The sequence below is a fragment of the Monodelphis domestica genome, chromosome 8 (genome assembly GCF_027887165.1).
Source record: "Monodelphis domestica isolate mMonDom1 chromosome 8, mMonDom1.pri, whole genome shotgun sequence".
Taxonomy (NCBI): Eukaryota; Metazoa; Chordata; class Mammalia; order Didelphimorphia; family Didelphidae; genus Monodelphis; species Monodelphis domestica.
Window position 1 is genome coordinate 260194324 of NC_077234.1, and position 16341 is coordinate 260210664.

At 35.7% G+C, this 16341-nt stretch overlaps 1 protein-coding gene across 16 annotated transcripts in view; it reads right to left on the minus strand.

The window, feature by feature from the left end:
* Window positions 1–16341, minus strand: part of ROBO2 (roundabout guidance receptor 2) — a 608856-nt gene that overhangs the window by 144914 nt on the left and 447601 nt on the right. For all 16 annotated transcript variants that reach the window (XM_056807276.1, XM_056807277.1, XM_056807269.1 and 13 more), the window contains one exon: window positions 7643–7767. In XM_056807276.1, coding sequence (XP_056663254.1) covers window positions 7643–7767 — 125 coding nt within the window. The remainder of the gene's footprint in view (window positions 1–7642; window positions 7768–16341) is intronic.

Below are 16341 nucleotides of genomic sequence, written 5' to 3' on the forward strand. Positions count from 1 at the left end.
GAACCTTTCAAGTGAATAGTAGCACGTTCACAACAACAGCACACTCGCCAACAATGACATACAGTTAGAATCAGATGAAAACCTATTAAAACATGAAAATATATTCGAAGTTGAAATGAATCCCTAATACTGAACGCCTGACTTCATGAGTAAAAGGGACAAGAGGGTCCAGGTGGTAGAGCTGGGGAGGAAGCAGGAGAAAGCCACGTGGGCGCACACCTTCAAAGGACAAATCATCACCAAGTTTCAAAAATGATGGTATCAGTAAAGTCAAGCCACCTAGTTAGCCGGTGTTACTTTACTCCAACCCACATGAAGTAGTTGTGTCCACCCACATCGAGGTACTGCTCTAGTTTGGCTGGCCAAGGTCTATCAATAGTTCTTTTGTATTTACTCGTGGAAAAAGAATATTCGAACCAGCTGGGATTGGTTTCTTAATGGAGCAACTGGTTTTCTGGGCTTGTAATGAAATCGCTTCCAAATCGTACAGTACGAAATGGTAATAACATTCAATTAAAGACACAAGCCACATTTTCACCTTAAAATGTTTTTACCCTTGAAATAAGACCAAAAGAAGAGGATCAAATGGGGTATTAGCACTTTTCAATTACACGAAATGACTTTAATCCAGCAAATGATGCCCTCCTTTAATTAGAAGCTTTCCTCTCGATTGCAACATGATGAATGTCCCCATTATTAGATTCAAGTGTGTCCCTATAAGCCCACTTACCATAAACATTACCATATTATTAAAAGCCTTCCTAAAAGAGTGATGGCAGAGAACACTTAAGTTCCACTTGCGCAAACTAAAACCACGATTTCCCTCCTTTGGCTACCTTAAGAGGCTGCAGAGCTTTCCTAAAAATGGATACTATTTTTAGAACGAAACAATTATTTTCTAGATTCTAAATACGTTATTGAACTAAACCAATCTCAAAAATTGGAACCTAAAGCCGCGTGAAAATGAGGTAATAACTATTTTCATTCCAATAGATTTTAGAATACTCATTTAAAACACGAATTCATCAAATGATCCTTTGTGGGAGGCCTCTGTCTACACTGTTGGAGAAAAAGATTAGTTGGTGTAGAAAAGCATGCGTGATTCAAACTAATCCATCATTCTTATTATGCGCTGTTACAACATTAGCAAAAGAAGATGAGAGGCAAAACAGCCCTGCCACCTTTTCTTACCTGGAAGTATCTGAGTGCCTGCTAATGCTAAGTAAAATGAGCAGCACGTGTGAATGAAAGTATAGACCATTGCATTCACGATCTTACCGTTGTGTTTAGCCATATATCACTGTCCAAACTGGCTAGCATACATAGTGAAATCCTCTTTCTCCAGGGTTAATTACTCACAAATTGGTACTCTTAAACTTCACAAAACCCTTCTATCTTGTGGGGGAGCAGGGGGAGCGAAAGGAGAAGGAAGGTACTCCAATGGGGCCCAAAGGGCAACTGTGCTTGTGGCAAACAATTAAAGTATCATTTGATGCCTATATTTAAATGGATTCTCTCTATTACAGAGAAATGTCCAGGCTAAATTTGCTCAAATTGAAAAGTCATCTTGCCAATTCATGAAATGACTTCAAATAAATGTCTAAAACCGAATTTGGAATTTGCATAGTGTGGCAGCCAGGCCAAGGCACCTCCCAGTTAGAGGAGAAGTCTGAAGGGGGAGGCATTAACGGCATTAATGGCTCCAGCGATTCTGCTCTAGGAATGACTTGGTGCAGCAATCAAGTGGCATAGAAATCTGACAAGAGTGGACAGTAGGTTAATGGCTGCTCTTCCATATTCCCCTAGCCTTGCTTGGCAGGACACGCTACTAGAATCCAAACCCAGCCGACTCTGGTTGTGCCTAGAGAAATGAGATGGGAAACTAAACCCTAAGCAAGTTACATCAATGAAAGAGAGCAGTTTCTCCATGAACCGAAGAATGAAAGGCATCGAATGACCCTAACTTTTGCTCAGAGACTAGAAAGGGAGTCAGATTGAAGTTGGTTAATTACTGTTTGATATGGGATGGTTGAGGAGAAACCGCTGTTACCACGCTCTGGACCGCTGTAAATTAAACACATATTCTCAGCTGAAAACCCCTTTTATTGTCATCCAAAGTGCAAACCCTGAGGTCAGGAGTGGCTTCATAAGGTCTACTATCTTCCTTCTCAGTGTTTACTGGTCTCAGAAGACCTGAGTTCTAGGAGGGGAGGCAAAGAGAGATAAAATTCTAACCTTCTCTGGGACGGATTTAGGGAATCTGAAACTAGAACCCCTCGTTCAGATGGAATCCTGAGGTCCCTGAGGATAAATGACATTCGACCCAATTCCAGGTTCAGCCTGAATTTGGCTATCTCAAAGTAACCCAGAGACACGTGACTATGAAAGCACATAGTGCAAAGAAGTCTATCGAGGACCCAAATCTGGATACACCAAGTAGGGAAATAACAAATAAGGCAAGTCGAGGAATTTGGGACTTTTTGCAAAGGATATACCCATCTTCTAGGACATATTCTTGTTATTAGTACTCAATGCAAGGCAGAAAAATTAATATTCCCTTAGAGAGAACATACATTTAAATTCAAAAGAAGGAGGCTAGATGCACTATCTTCAAAGGGTAATAAGGCATCAAATTGGATTTTTATTCTGGTAAAGTGGTCTCTCATAGGCCTGAACACAGAAAGGAAACTTAACCAAAGATGCTGGTTTGTTGAGAGTGAATGAATGCCGTTTTGGCTTTGTTGCATTTGGAATAAGTTCTGCTTCCAAAAATTAATATAGGGGTGTGATCAGGATAAGCTACACACGGCTCACAAGTACAAAAGCCCTAAAACGGTGCATACATTGTGTTCAAAACTTGTTGAACAAACGTGCATTCTATATCAGAACATCATTATTTCTATTTTGGGTTGTATTTCGAATCCCTCGCGAACACGCCTTCCCTCTTAACTCTTCACTGAAGAAGGCCAACATTGGACACATATATGTATGTGAAATCCTATGATACACGTGTCCAGAGAGCAAGTAGTTTCTCCCTTCCTAGCGCTTTTATAGTCAATCTGAATATTCCTATTTCTCAGAATAGCATTTTCATTCACATCATTCATTGGAACAATCTTGCTCTCTACAACGTGCTCCTGGTTTTACTCACTTCATTCCGTTTTCCATTAAGGTATTTCCATGTTTATTCTCATGCTCATCTTTTCATATAACACAGCAGTGTTCCACAGTCATTCCTCAGTGGAGGGGCGTCCCCTCAGTGTCTAGGTCTTTGACACTACAAAGCTATAAACATTTTATATGTAGGTTCTTTGTCTTTTTCCCTGATCACCTTGGAAAATGGATCTAAGGGTGGTGCTGCTCGTTTGAGGGACACACACAGTTTTTAACTCTTTGAGCATCATCCCAGATTGCTTGTCAGAATGGTTGGCTCAGTTCACAGCTCTCGCCACCAGTGTATTAAGGTCTGAATTTTTCTACATCCCCTACAATATTAGCCAATCTTTTAGGTGTGACACGGTGTCTCACGTTTGTTTTAATTTGCTTTTCTCTAATCAATAACAATGTAGAACATTTTTTCCATAGGACTACATTTAGCTTTTATTACTTCTTCCCAAAATGATCTCTTCATATACTGTGATCATTTATCAATTGGAAATGACTCATATCCTTATACGTTTTACAAACCTCTCCATATTACTTGAGATAGGAGGCCTTTAACCAAGGAATTCTATATATTTCCTCTCATTTTCTGCTATTTTTCTAAACTTAGCGACATTGCTTTTATTTATATAAAACTTATAAAATTTAATGTAATAACAATTATCCATTTTATATCTCACAATGCTTTCTAATATGTTGTTTATGAACAAATTATCCTTCAATCTGTAAATGTTATTGGTAAGCATTGTAATTTGTTTATGATATTTCCCTTTACGTCTAGGTCCATTTTGGCCATATCTTGGTAAATAGTATAAGACATTGGTCTATACCTAGTTTCTGCCATTCTCTCATTATTTCCAGCATTCCTAGTATTTATAAAAGAGTGATGATAATAGGCATCCTTATTTCGTTCACGATCTAATTGGGGAGGCATCTAGCTTATCCCCATTACAAATAGTGGTAGCGGATGATTTTAGGTTGTGGCTTTTTACCATTTTAAGGAAAAAATTCATTTATACATGTGCTTTCAAGGGTTTTTAATAGGAAATGGTGTATTTTGTCAAAAGCTTTTTCTGCATCTGCTGACATAATCAGACAATTTTTGTTACCATTGTTATTGATACAATCAATTCTGTTAATAGTTTCCCTTATATTAAAGTGGTCTTTGCATTCTTAATATAAATCCCACTTGGTCACAGTGTATATAATCTTTGTCCTATATTGCTGGCATCTCCTAACAAATAATTTATTTAGGATTTTTGCATCAATATTTACTAGTGAAATGTGTCTGGAATTTTCTGGCTTAGTTAGTGTTCACTGTTCCTTATTTAGGTATTAGCACCATATATTTTCATGAAAGGAATTTGTTAGGACTCCTTCTTTGTCTGTTATTTAATATTGGAATTAGTTGATCATGAAATGTTTGGTAGATTTCACTTATAAACCCATCTCCTCTTGATACCTTTTCCTTAGGAAGTTTATTGATGAACTGGTAAATTTCTTTTTTCTCTTTTCTCCAGATGGGTGTTATATCTAGCTTACCTACAGTACTCATTCTAATTGTCTTCCTTCTTATTTTTGTCACATTTATCTAAATTTTGAGGGGAATGCTGAAGTCCCTCACTCTTATAGTTTCCTAGCTGTTTTCCACCTGTCATTCCTTTACACTTTTCTTTAAAAATCTGGGTGCTATAGCACTTGACATATGTATGTTAAGTATGGATCCTATTTCTGTATCTGATACTTTTAAAGTCTCCCTGTTTATCTCTTTAAAATAAATCTACTTTAGCTTTAACTTTGTCTGAAATCGTGATTGTTGCTCTTTTTTTACATCAGATGAAGCATACTAAATCCTGTTCTAGTCATTAATTTTTATTCTAGATGCGTCTCTCAATTTAAATGTTTTTTTTTCCCCTTCTAAACAATGTATTGTCAGGTTCTGGCTTTTGATTCATTCTGATATTCATTTCAGTTTTATGGGTGAGTTCATCCAATTCACATTGAAAGTTATAACTACTAGTTGTTTATGTCCCTCCATCCTATTTTCCTCATTTCTTAGAACTCTCTCTCTCTCCCATTGTCTGCCTCTGTCTGTCATCTCTCATCAGAAAGCTGTTTACTTCTGACCACTGCCTCCCTAATCTGCACCTTTCTAAATGCCCCTCATCCTAGCCTCCTGACTTCTATTTCTTAATCCCCAAAGTTTCTCCCTTACCCCATCCCCTTGCCCCTCAGTTTCTTTGTAAGTTAAGAGGACTTTATACCCAACTAGATGCATATGTTATTCTCTCTTTAACCCAATTCTGATGAGAATAAGGTTGCCATACTACCTGCCCTTAATGCCCTCCCCCATGGCAACAGGCCTTCCATCCATGTATATTTTGTGTGAGATAAAAAGTGCCATTTTACCTCTCCCTATGCAATTCTAGTTTTTAGGATCATCCCATCATAATCAATTGACCCCCAAGCCTTCTATCTAGCTAAAAACTACCCTATTAATGCTAACATTCTTACCGATTACATATAGCATTTCCCATGTAAGAAGTAAATAGTTTAAGGTTATTAAATCCCTTATAATTAGTCTTCCATGTCTACCTTTCTTATGTTTCTCTGAATTCTTGTAAGTCAAATTTTCTATTCAGATCTGATTTTTTCCTCAAGAATCCCTTAAAGTCTTTTAATTTATTAAATATTTCCCTCTTGCAGGATGGCACTCAGTTTTCTTGGGTAAGTTATACTTAGCTGTATACCTGGATCCTTTGGAATATCATATTCTATGTCCTTCCTGTTTTCTAGTGTTAGAAGATTCTAAATCTTGTGTTTTCCTTAGTGTTGTGTTATTATTTTAAACTGCTTATGAGATTTTCTTCATGTTCTGAGATCTTTGAAACTTACCTAAAATATTCTTATAAATTTTCATTTTAGGATCATTTTTATATGGCAATCAGTGGGTTTTTTCCAATTTCTATTTTGCCCTATAGTTCTAAAATTTCAAAGCAATTTTCTCTAATAGTTTCTTGAAGTATAGTATCTAGATTATTTTTATTATCATAAATTTCAAGTGGTCCAATAATTCTCAAGTTATCTCCTCTCCATTTATTTTCTGGGTTATTTTTTTTTCCTAATGAGATATTTCATTTTTTCTTTTATTTCTTTCTCTCTTTTTTGTTTTGATTATTTCTTAATGTCTCATGAAGTCATTTGCTTCCCTTTGCCCAAGTCTAACTTTTAAGGTTTTATTTTCTCCTCTAAGTTTTTGGATCTCTTTTTCTACTGGTTGACTTTTTTAAATGATTCCCTTGATAATCTTGAATAACTCATTTCCCCCAATTTGTTATTAACCATTTTTATTTTATTTTTAAAGTAAGATTGGGATCTTCCAAAAACTCTTTTTGGTCCTGTGACCATTTTACATTTTTCTTTGAAGTATTCCAAGTAGGTATTTTGACTTCATTGTCTTCTTCTGAATTTGAACCCTAGTATGTGCTATCACTACAGTAGTTATTTATGGTCTGGTTCCTCATAGGTTTTTTAGAAATAGCTTATTTCTTGACTACCAACTTTATTTTAGGGCCATCCTCTGATCTACAGGCATGAGAGATACTATTTCAGGCTTTTTTTTTAATATACTGTCCTTTTTTAACTCTTTCTAGGGATCTTTGACTTTCTGGTTGTTCCAGTGTTCTATGATCCAAGGCCAGATGTGGTCACTGCTCTTCAGGGTTACACTTTGATCTAAGAGTGATCTCAGATACTCCTTTACACCCCTGAGCTTCAATTAGGACTCCCAGAATGGCTGCTACCACGAACTCTCCTGCTCCTTGTTGTCCCTTCACTGTGAACAAGTGTTAGCTGACCCCCCTGTCCTAGCACTGAACCAAGGACTCTGATGTACTATGTGAGTGATCTACAATGAACTGGAGCCCTACAAGGCTGTCCTCCCTCCTCCTCACTCACAACCACAGCCTGGCACTACATCTGGTCAGCTTGCCTCCCCTGTATTGTTCACCAGAGGAGGGCTCCCTCCATTTTCCCCACAACTACTTACTTCTAAATCCTCCACTCCACTAAGCTTGTGGCCAACAGAACTTCCCCCTGCCTCAAGTTATCTGCCCTTCCCTAGATTAGACCACTACTCTCTGAGGCCAAATCTTTCCCAACATCCTCTGAAGTTGTCTTAAGTGGGATGACTCCTTTGCCACAAGTTTTCATTATTTCTTCCACTCTAAAATTCATTTTGAAACATTATTTTAAATTACTTGGTGATGGGGAGGAGGGAAAATTTGGGAGAGCCAGGAAATTTCCTGCCTTATTCCACCATCTTTCTACAATTCCCTCCAATTCTTTCTATCTTATTCTCTCACATCTTAAATATGAAATTAATTTACAATGGGAAAAAGAGACGTGATTTAATAGTTTTGAAGAACACTAGAGATTAGGATTCAGAAGTTTCAAAGAAGCATTTAAATCTTATACTCACCTGACTGCCTTCTTTCTGCCAAAAAACAGCTGGCTGAGGGTTTCCTTTTGTTTCACATGGAAATGTAACTGTTCGACCTTGAATTACAATCTGATCTCTTGGCCTAACCACAAACTGTGGTGGAGCTATAATTTAAGAGGAGAGAAAGTACATGAATATTAAATAGAAGAGCTAGAAAGACACAGACTAAAGGGAAATTTTAGTGAGCTGTTTTCCTTTCAGTATCCAGAAGATGATGAAGTTAATGAAAAAAATTCTTACGCATTTCAAAATGGGCGCAGAATAGGGAAGGGGAGCCATGTAATCATTTTATCAGTTGTGAAATGGATATGATTGTTCTATCATCTTGTATCAATTGTTGCTATTCACACTTTAAGAGCTTTGTAGATTGGATTCCTGAAGCCCATAGATTTTTATGAACAAACTTTACAATAAATGTTTTTAACTATGCATTTTTAGGACAGATTACTTTTCTAACTGGCCAGGTTTACAGTTAACATATTGGACATTCTTCTAGAAAGTCCTTCTGAATGCTAGTGTCAAGAACTATTGAAAGGTAAGAAAATATCCCTTTGGAGAGATTCTGAGACTCAAAGAGTTCACTTACGGCAATGTATATGCAGTTTTTTATTATACGTCCCTATCATTAAAAAAATGAAAAGAAATCCTGAATATAATCCTTTACTTTTAGGTTACATAATTGTACTATAAAACATAAAATTAAAAAGTAAAAAGAATGAGTTAAAGATGAAATAGCACCTGGTCCCAGAGTCAAGATCAAAATGGAAAGATGTTTATAAAATGGGTTTGTGACATGATGTGCTTTACAAAAATCACTTTGGTCATTGTATACAGGATAGATTGGAGAAAAGAAATATTTGAAGCAGGGGTACCAATTGATAGGCTATTAATGGGATGAGAAGTGATCAGGGCCTGAACTTGGTTGGTGGTTATGTAAATTGAAATAGGGAAGAGATATAAGAGATGTGAAAGTAGAAAAGACAAGAATTTGGAATCTGACTGCTTATACAGAATAAGGGAAAATGAGACACCAAAGACCAAAGTGAAGTTGTGGGAATATAGGTGAATGATAAGACAGTGGCATCCTTGACAATAATAGGAAAGTGGCAAAGAGAAGTGCATTTAAAAAAATTCATTTAATTAATTAATTAAGAATATGCTCCCATGGCTACATGATTTGTATTCTTTCCCTCCCCTCCTCTTCTCCCTCCTCCTATAGCCAATGAGCAATTCACCTTTTACATGTATAATTAATCAAGACCTATTTCCATATTATTAATATTTGCAATGGAGTGATCATTAAAAGTCTACAACCCCAATCATATCCTCATCAAACCATGTGATCAAGGAAATGTTTTTCTTCTGTGTTTCTATTCTCACAGTTCTTTAAGAAAAGTGCATTTTGAGGAAAAACAATCTATATTTGTGTACAGTTCATAATCCAATTATGCCTGATCATCTCATTTGGCTTATTCTGCTCCATTCAAAACAAAAAATATTTTTCTGGTCCTTGCCCACAAGCAGAGAGCCCACCCTTACAACTGCCTGTCACACACATGAGGTAATCTAGAAAGAGGACTGCTGATAGAATTTCCCCAGTGACACCCGAAAAGCTGCCATCATGGATTCCTGAGCATTCTGAGGGACTCCCCTTCCTGAAATTCAAAATGAAGAAGCTTAGGAATAGGAAAGAAAGGCAGACAAAGTGGGGAATGAGATATTGTTTGGAAATGGGGTAGATGTGGGCTGGGCTAGAGATAACCCTATCAGTGGCTCATTTTAACACTAAGACCAAGGTCTCCCTAAGGGAAAGGTCACAGCCACACACCCAGCCATTGTTTCAGAAGAAATGCAGAAAGAGAACCTCAAATACTCTGAAGCCATGGTGGCTCTTCAAATTCTCTTGTGTAGCTCAGCCCAAGTCTCTGCCTGTAGAGGAACAGCCACATTTTCCTTGCCATTGACATTCTTTGTCGATAAATATACATCTTATTTTCAGGAGATAGTTAACAAGGTCTGATGAAAAGAATCAGGCCTTGCGTTTGTGCTCTGACTCCGCTACTTGATCCAGTGGCGTCATGAGACCTAGCACAACTTACTCAAAAACTATACGTCTCAATGTCCTCATATGTCCCCTGAGGGGCAGTGATTGTGGGATGTTTACACTATTATCAATCAATTCATGACTGGAAACCACAAAGAGGTGCCATTTACCTTATAGCAGGTCCCTTCAACAATAGACTTAAAGGCAGTCCTCTAGTGTATGCTTGAAGATGTTCACTGGTGAGAAATCTGCTAGTCTTCTGAGAGAGTCCTCTGCACTTTTGGATAGTTCTGATCATGATGAAGTTTGACCCAAAATCAAGCGTAAATTGGCCTAGTCCTTCATCCATAATCTTCGTATATTTGAAGTTTATTACCCTGTTCTTCTTAGACCTCAATTTCATATAAAATGATCTAAGATCCATAGAATTAAAGTTTTAAAAATTTGCTTCAGGACACACAAAGAATAAGTATAAGAGTCAGGATGTGAACCACATCTATTAACTACAAATCTATCTCTTCTCCTTTTTGACAATATTTTCTCTAGGACATTCTCCAGTCATTTCATCATTCTGGATGTCCTCTACCTTGTTTATGTTTTTTTTTTCCTTAAAATACAATGTCTAAACTTGGCACAATACTTCAGATTCTTTCTTACCAAGGAAAAGAGTAGGTGCTTTGTAACATGCCTTGTTCTGGACTGACTGCCTTTTTAAAAGGACACAATAATTATTCTTACTATCCTTGGAGTAAACTAAATGTAGACCTTCCTCCCATTTATCCTCATTTTCCCTCTGGGTGAGATTGAATATGTGAAAATGAAAGGTAGGAAATTTACAGTTTTCCCTACTACATTTCATCTTATTCAGCAGCCCAGCATTCTTGTCTTGTTAGGTCCCTTAGGATCCTGATCTCTAATCCAAAGCATAAACTTCTGGGACAGAGCCAAGGTGGAAGCTTAGTGACAGCAAAAGCTAGAACCACTATTGAGAATCCTCTTAAAGCAATCTTAAAGCAGCACCTCAAAATGACTGGAGTCACCAACCAACAAGGAGATGGGATAAGGTGATTCTCCTCTACAAAACTATTTGAAATGCAAGTGAAGAGAGTCACTTTTCATGACATAAGGGGGAACTAGAAGTAAAATTGAAAAGAGACGAGTGTAAACTGACCACTCCATACATACGTCACCAGGTTCCAAGACAGGATATAGGCTATATTTGGGTACCAGGAACCCTGACTAAGCCAACAGCAGAGCACCCCACACCTAGTCCTTGAAGTCACAAGCCTTGACAACAGCCCACAGTGAGGCACCGAAGTCTTAGCTGAAGAGAGCTTAGCTCTTTCTATTGTGAGGTGAAGCTCCTAGCTAAAGAGCAAAATAGTTCACACATTGAGTCATATAAAACATCTTCAGAGGAGAAAGAATCAGCAGTTTTCAGAACTCCAAATTAACTGGTAAAAAAAAAAGGCTGGGAAAATGATTGAAAAGGAAAAGAAACATCTAACCATAGAAAATTGACATGGAGACAAAGAAGAAAGAGGCACAGATATAGTAGAGGACAGTGAGATCAAAGCAACCACATGCAAAATATATTTTAAAATGAGAATTCATCTTAGGCACTGGAAAACTCAAAAAGAAATTCAGAAATCAGAGAGCTGAAGGAAAAATGAGCGAAAGAAATGAAAGTATAGCAAAAAGAAAATACCAGTTTAAAAAGCAAAATTGGTCAAGTAGAAAATGAGGCACAAAAATCCAGACCTTGAAAAAATAATGGATGAAATGTAAAAGTAGGATTAAAAGGTCAAAAAGAACCTCATGAAACATCAAAAAACAATAAAACAAAACCAAAAGGATGAAAAAAATAGAAGAAAATGGGAAACATCTCATTGAGATAACAAGTGGCATTAAAAATAAATCTAGGAGTGACAATTGAAGGTTTATTGCAATCTAGGAATACATAACTTCAGCAATCTTATGTTCATTAAACCCAAAGATCCCTGCTTTGGGGATAAGAATGCACTATTTGATAAAAAAAAGAAAACTACAAGGAAAATTGGAAAACAGTATGGCAAAAATTAGGTTTAGAAAAATATCTCACAAACTATATCAAGATAAGTTCACAATGAGTATATGATTTAAACATAAAGACTGATATTCTAAGCAAATTAGGTGAACGAGGAATAGTATACCTGTTAGATCTATGGGGAAGGAAAGAATTAAAGACAAAGTAAGAAATAAAGAACATTATGAGATGTAAAATCAATGGTTTTGATTATATTAAATTAAAAAGGTTTTGTACAAACAAAAACACTGCTACCAAAATTCTCTAAAAAATTCTAATTTCTCAAATATAAAAAACTAAGTCAAATTTATGGAAAATCAAATCATTCCTCTATTGATAAATGATCAAAGGATATAAGTAGGCAGTTTTCAGATGAAAGTCAAAACTATCAATGATCATAGGAATGTTCTAAATTCCTCCTGATTAGAGAAATACAAATCAAAACAACTCTGAGGTACAACCTCACACACAACAGTTTAGCCAATATGACAATAAAGAAAAATAATAAGTGTTGGAAGAGATGTGGCAAAATTGGGACACTAATGCATTGCTGGTGGAATTGTGAAAGGATCCAGTCATTCTGGAAGACAATTTGGAATTATGCTCAAAGGGATATGAAAGAATGCATAACTTTTGATCCAGCAATACCACTACTAGGTCTGTATTCCAAAGAGATTAAAAAATGGGAAATGATCTGCTTATACAAATATGTGTATGTGTGTGTATGCTTTTTGTGGTCACAAAGACTTGGAATCTAATGGGATGTTTCTCAATTGGGGAATGGCTGAACAAATTGTGATATGAGATAGCAATGGAATATTATTGTGCTATAAGGAATGATGAACTGCTTGATTTCTATAAAAACTGGAAATCCCTACATGAACTGATTTGGAGTGAAATAAGCATAACAAGGAGAACATTATATACACTAACTGAAATATTGTAGGAAAATCAAAGGTGATAGATTCTGCTACCAAAAGCAATGATGCAGTGATCTATGACAGAAATGCTATCCACAGCTGAAGAAAGAACTGTGGGAGTAGAAGTCCAAAAGAAAACATGATTTACCACTTGTTCGTATGGGCATATGATTTGTGGTTTTGGTTTTAAAAGGTTACTCCATTAAGATTAATTGGACTACCTGAAAGTCATGATAAAAAAGCATAATCAGATTATAAGAATTATTAAAGAAAATTGGGCTGATATTCTTAAATAAGAGGGCAAAACAGGAATTAAAAGAATCTACAGATGACCTTCAATAAATTCCCAAATGTCAAGTCTCAGTAACATTATAGTCAAATTTAAGAACTCCCAGGTCAAGGAGAAAATACTACAAGCTTTAGAAATAATTGAAAATGAAATATCATGGAGCCCTAGTCAGGATTACATGGGATATGGCAGTTCCTACACTGAAAAATTGTAAGGCTTGAAATATGATATTCCATAAGTCAAGGGAACTAGGTTTAAAAATAAGAATCATTTACTCATCAAAAATATTACTTTCAGAGGAAAATCTATTTTCTTAATATAATAGATTTCCAAGCATCCCTGAAGAAAATACAAGATCTAAACATAAATTTTGAGGTCCAAATACAAAATTCAAGAGAAGCATAAAATGATAAATAAGAAAGAAAAAGAAAAACTTTAGGGAGTCAATAAGGTTAAATTGTTTGTGTTACTAGATGAAAAAGATAATGCTTGTAACTCTTAACTGTTAATATTTTTACTCAAACTTAAAATTTTAATCATTATCATAGTATCTAGAAGTAGTATACATAGACAGAGAATATGGTAATAACCTATGTAGGATGATATTTTAAAAAATCAAGGGGTGAAAAATAGGGTGGTATTGAGAGAAATGGGAAAAGAGATACAAAATGGGATAAATTATATTGCATAAAGAGGTGGGGGATTATTATAGTGGAGAAGAGGATGATGGTGGTAAAATATAACACTTAAACCTTACTCTCATCAGAACTGGTTCAGAGAACTAATAATAAGCAAACTCATTAGGGTATATAATCCCATCTTATTCTATAGGGTCATACAAAGGTGGAAGTGAAGAAGGGACTAATATGAGAGAGAGAAAGAAGTTGGGGAATGATTAAAAGAAAAAAAATGATTAAAAAAAAGCAGGAGGGGAATAAGAAGTAAAGTAGTGGGAGTGATTAAAAGCAAAACACTGGTGTGGTGGGAAAGAATAAAAGGAGAAAAGACAGGATTAAAAGAGAAAATTAAGATGGAGGGGAAGACACAGATGGTAATCATAACTGTTAATGTACATGGATTGAACTCACCCATAAAATGGAAACCGATAGCAGAGTGTATTGAAACCCAAAATCTGAGAACAGATATGCACTTTACAAGAAACACACCTGAGACTGGTAGACAAATATAGAGTAAGGGAAAGGGAGGGAGCAGAATCTTTTGGGCTTCAACTGAGATTTAAAGAAAAAGTGACAGTAGCAATCATGATCTCACACAAAGTCAAAGTAAAAATAGATCTAAATAAAGGAACTAAGGAAGGTAATTACCCTAACCCTAAATATAGACAATGAAATAACATCAGAACTTAACATAGATGCCCTAAGTTGTATCGCATACCTACAGGATTTATTTTTATTTTTTTAATTATATCTTTATTTTATTCCAATGACAAATCTATACATATGTTTTCTAAACTTATATAATTCATGTTGAATCCTTCCCAACTTCCCTCCCCACTCCTGGAGTTGACAAGCAATTCTAATTGGTTATACATGTATTATCACTCAAAACATACATCTATATTATTCATTTTTGAAAGAGTGATCTTTTAAAACCAAAACTCCAAATCACATATGCAAATAAACAAGGGATAAATCATGTATTTTTAAATTTTTATTTCTACTCCAACAGTTCTTTTTCTAGAGGTAGATAGCATTCTTTTTTCACAACTCCATCAGAATTGTCCTGGATGATTGTTCCACAATATTTCACTTAATGTGTGTAGTGTTCTCCTTATGCTTATTTCACTCTGAATCAGTACATGTAGGTATTTCCAGTTCTTATAGAAATCAAGCACTTTGTCATTCCTTAATGGACAATAATATTCCATTGCTATCACATATCACAATTTGTTTAGTCATTCCCCTGTTGAGGGATATCCTATTTGACTCCAATTCTTTGTAATCACAAGAAGCACAGCTATAAATATTTTTGTACAAAGAGATCCTTTCCCTTTTTTTTTTTAATCTCTTTGGGATACAGACCTAGTAGTGGTATTGCTGGATCAAAAGGCATGCCTTTTGGGCATAATTCCAAATTGTCTTCCAGAATGGTTGGATCATTTCACAACTCCATCAGCAATGCATTAGTGTCCTGATTTTGCCACATCCCCTTCAGCATTCACTATTTTCCTTAACTGTCATATTGGCCAAACTGTTAGGTGTGAGGTTGTACCTCAGAGTTCTTTTAATTTTAATATCTCTAGTCAATGGGGATTGGGAACATTTTTTCATGTGGTTATTGGTAGCTTTCATTTTTTTCATCTGAAAACAGCCTATTCATATCCCTTATCCATTTGTCAATTGTAGAATGATTTGGTTTCTTATAAATATGAGTTATTTATGTATTTGAGAAATGAGACTCTTATTTATTTTTTATTTTTAAATATTTTCCATGTTTATATGATTCATTTTCTTCCACTCCTCTCTTCCCTCCTGTTATCACTTGATACCTATTTCCATATTATTTATTTTTTGCTCTAGAGGGTTTTTTAAAGCCTAAATTTCAAATCACATAACCATATATAAATGTGGTAAGTGATGTCATATGTTGTGCTTTTGCATCTCTACTCCCATAGTTCTTTCTCTCAATGTGGATAATATTCTTTCCTTTAAGTCCTTCGGAGTGTCCTGGTTTGTTGCGTTGCTACTAGTAAAAAAATCCATTACGTTGGATTTTTCCAACAATGTTTTACTTTCTGTATACAATGTTCTTCTGGTTCTTCTGCTCATTTCACTTTGTTTCATTTCATTGAGGTTCTCCCAGCTCATAGAAAAACTTTCCAGATCATCAGTTCTTACATCACAATTATATTTCAACACCATCGTATACCATAATTTGTTCAACCATTCCCCAATCAAGGGATTATTTTCCAATTTTTTGCTACCACAAAGAGTGCAACTATGAATATTTTTGTACACATATTTTCCCTATTATCTCTTTGGGGTACAAATCCAGCAGTGGTAATGCTGGATCAAAGAGGAGGTAGTCCTTTAAAGCACTTTGGGCATAATTCCAAATTGCTTTCCAGAATGGCTGGATTAATTCATAATTCAACCAGCAGTATATTAGTGTCCTGATTTTGCCACATCCCCTCCAACATTTATTATTTTCCTTCACAATGGCCAATCTGCTAGGTATGAGGTGGTATCTCAGTGTTGGTTTGATTTGATTTGCCTTTCTCTAATTAAGAGAGATTTAGAACACTTTTTCATGTGCTCATTGATAGTTTTGATTTCTTTATCTGAAAACTGCCTATTCATGTCCCTTGACCATTTGTAAATTGGGGAATAGATTTTTATA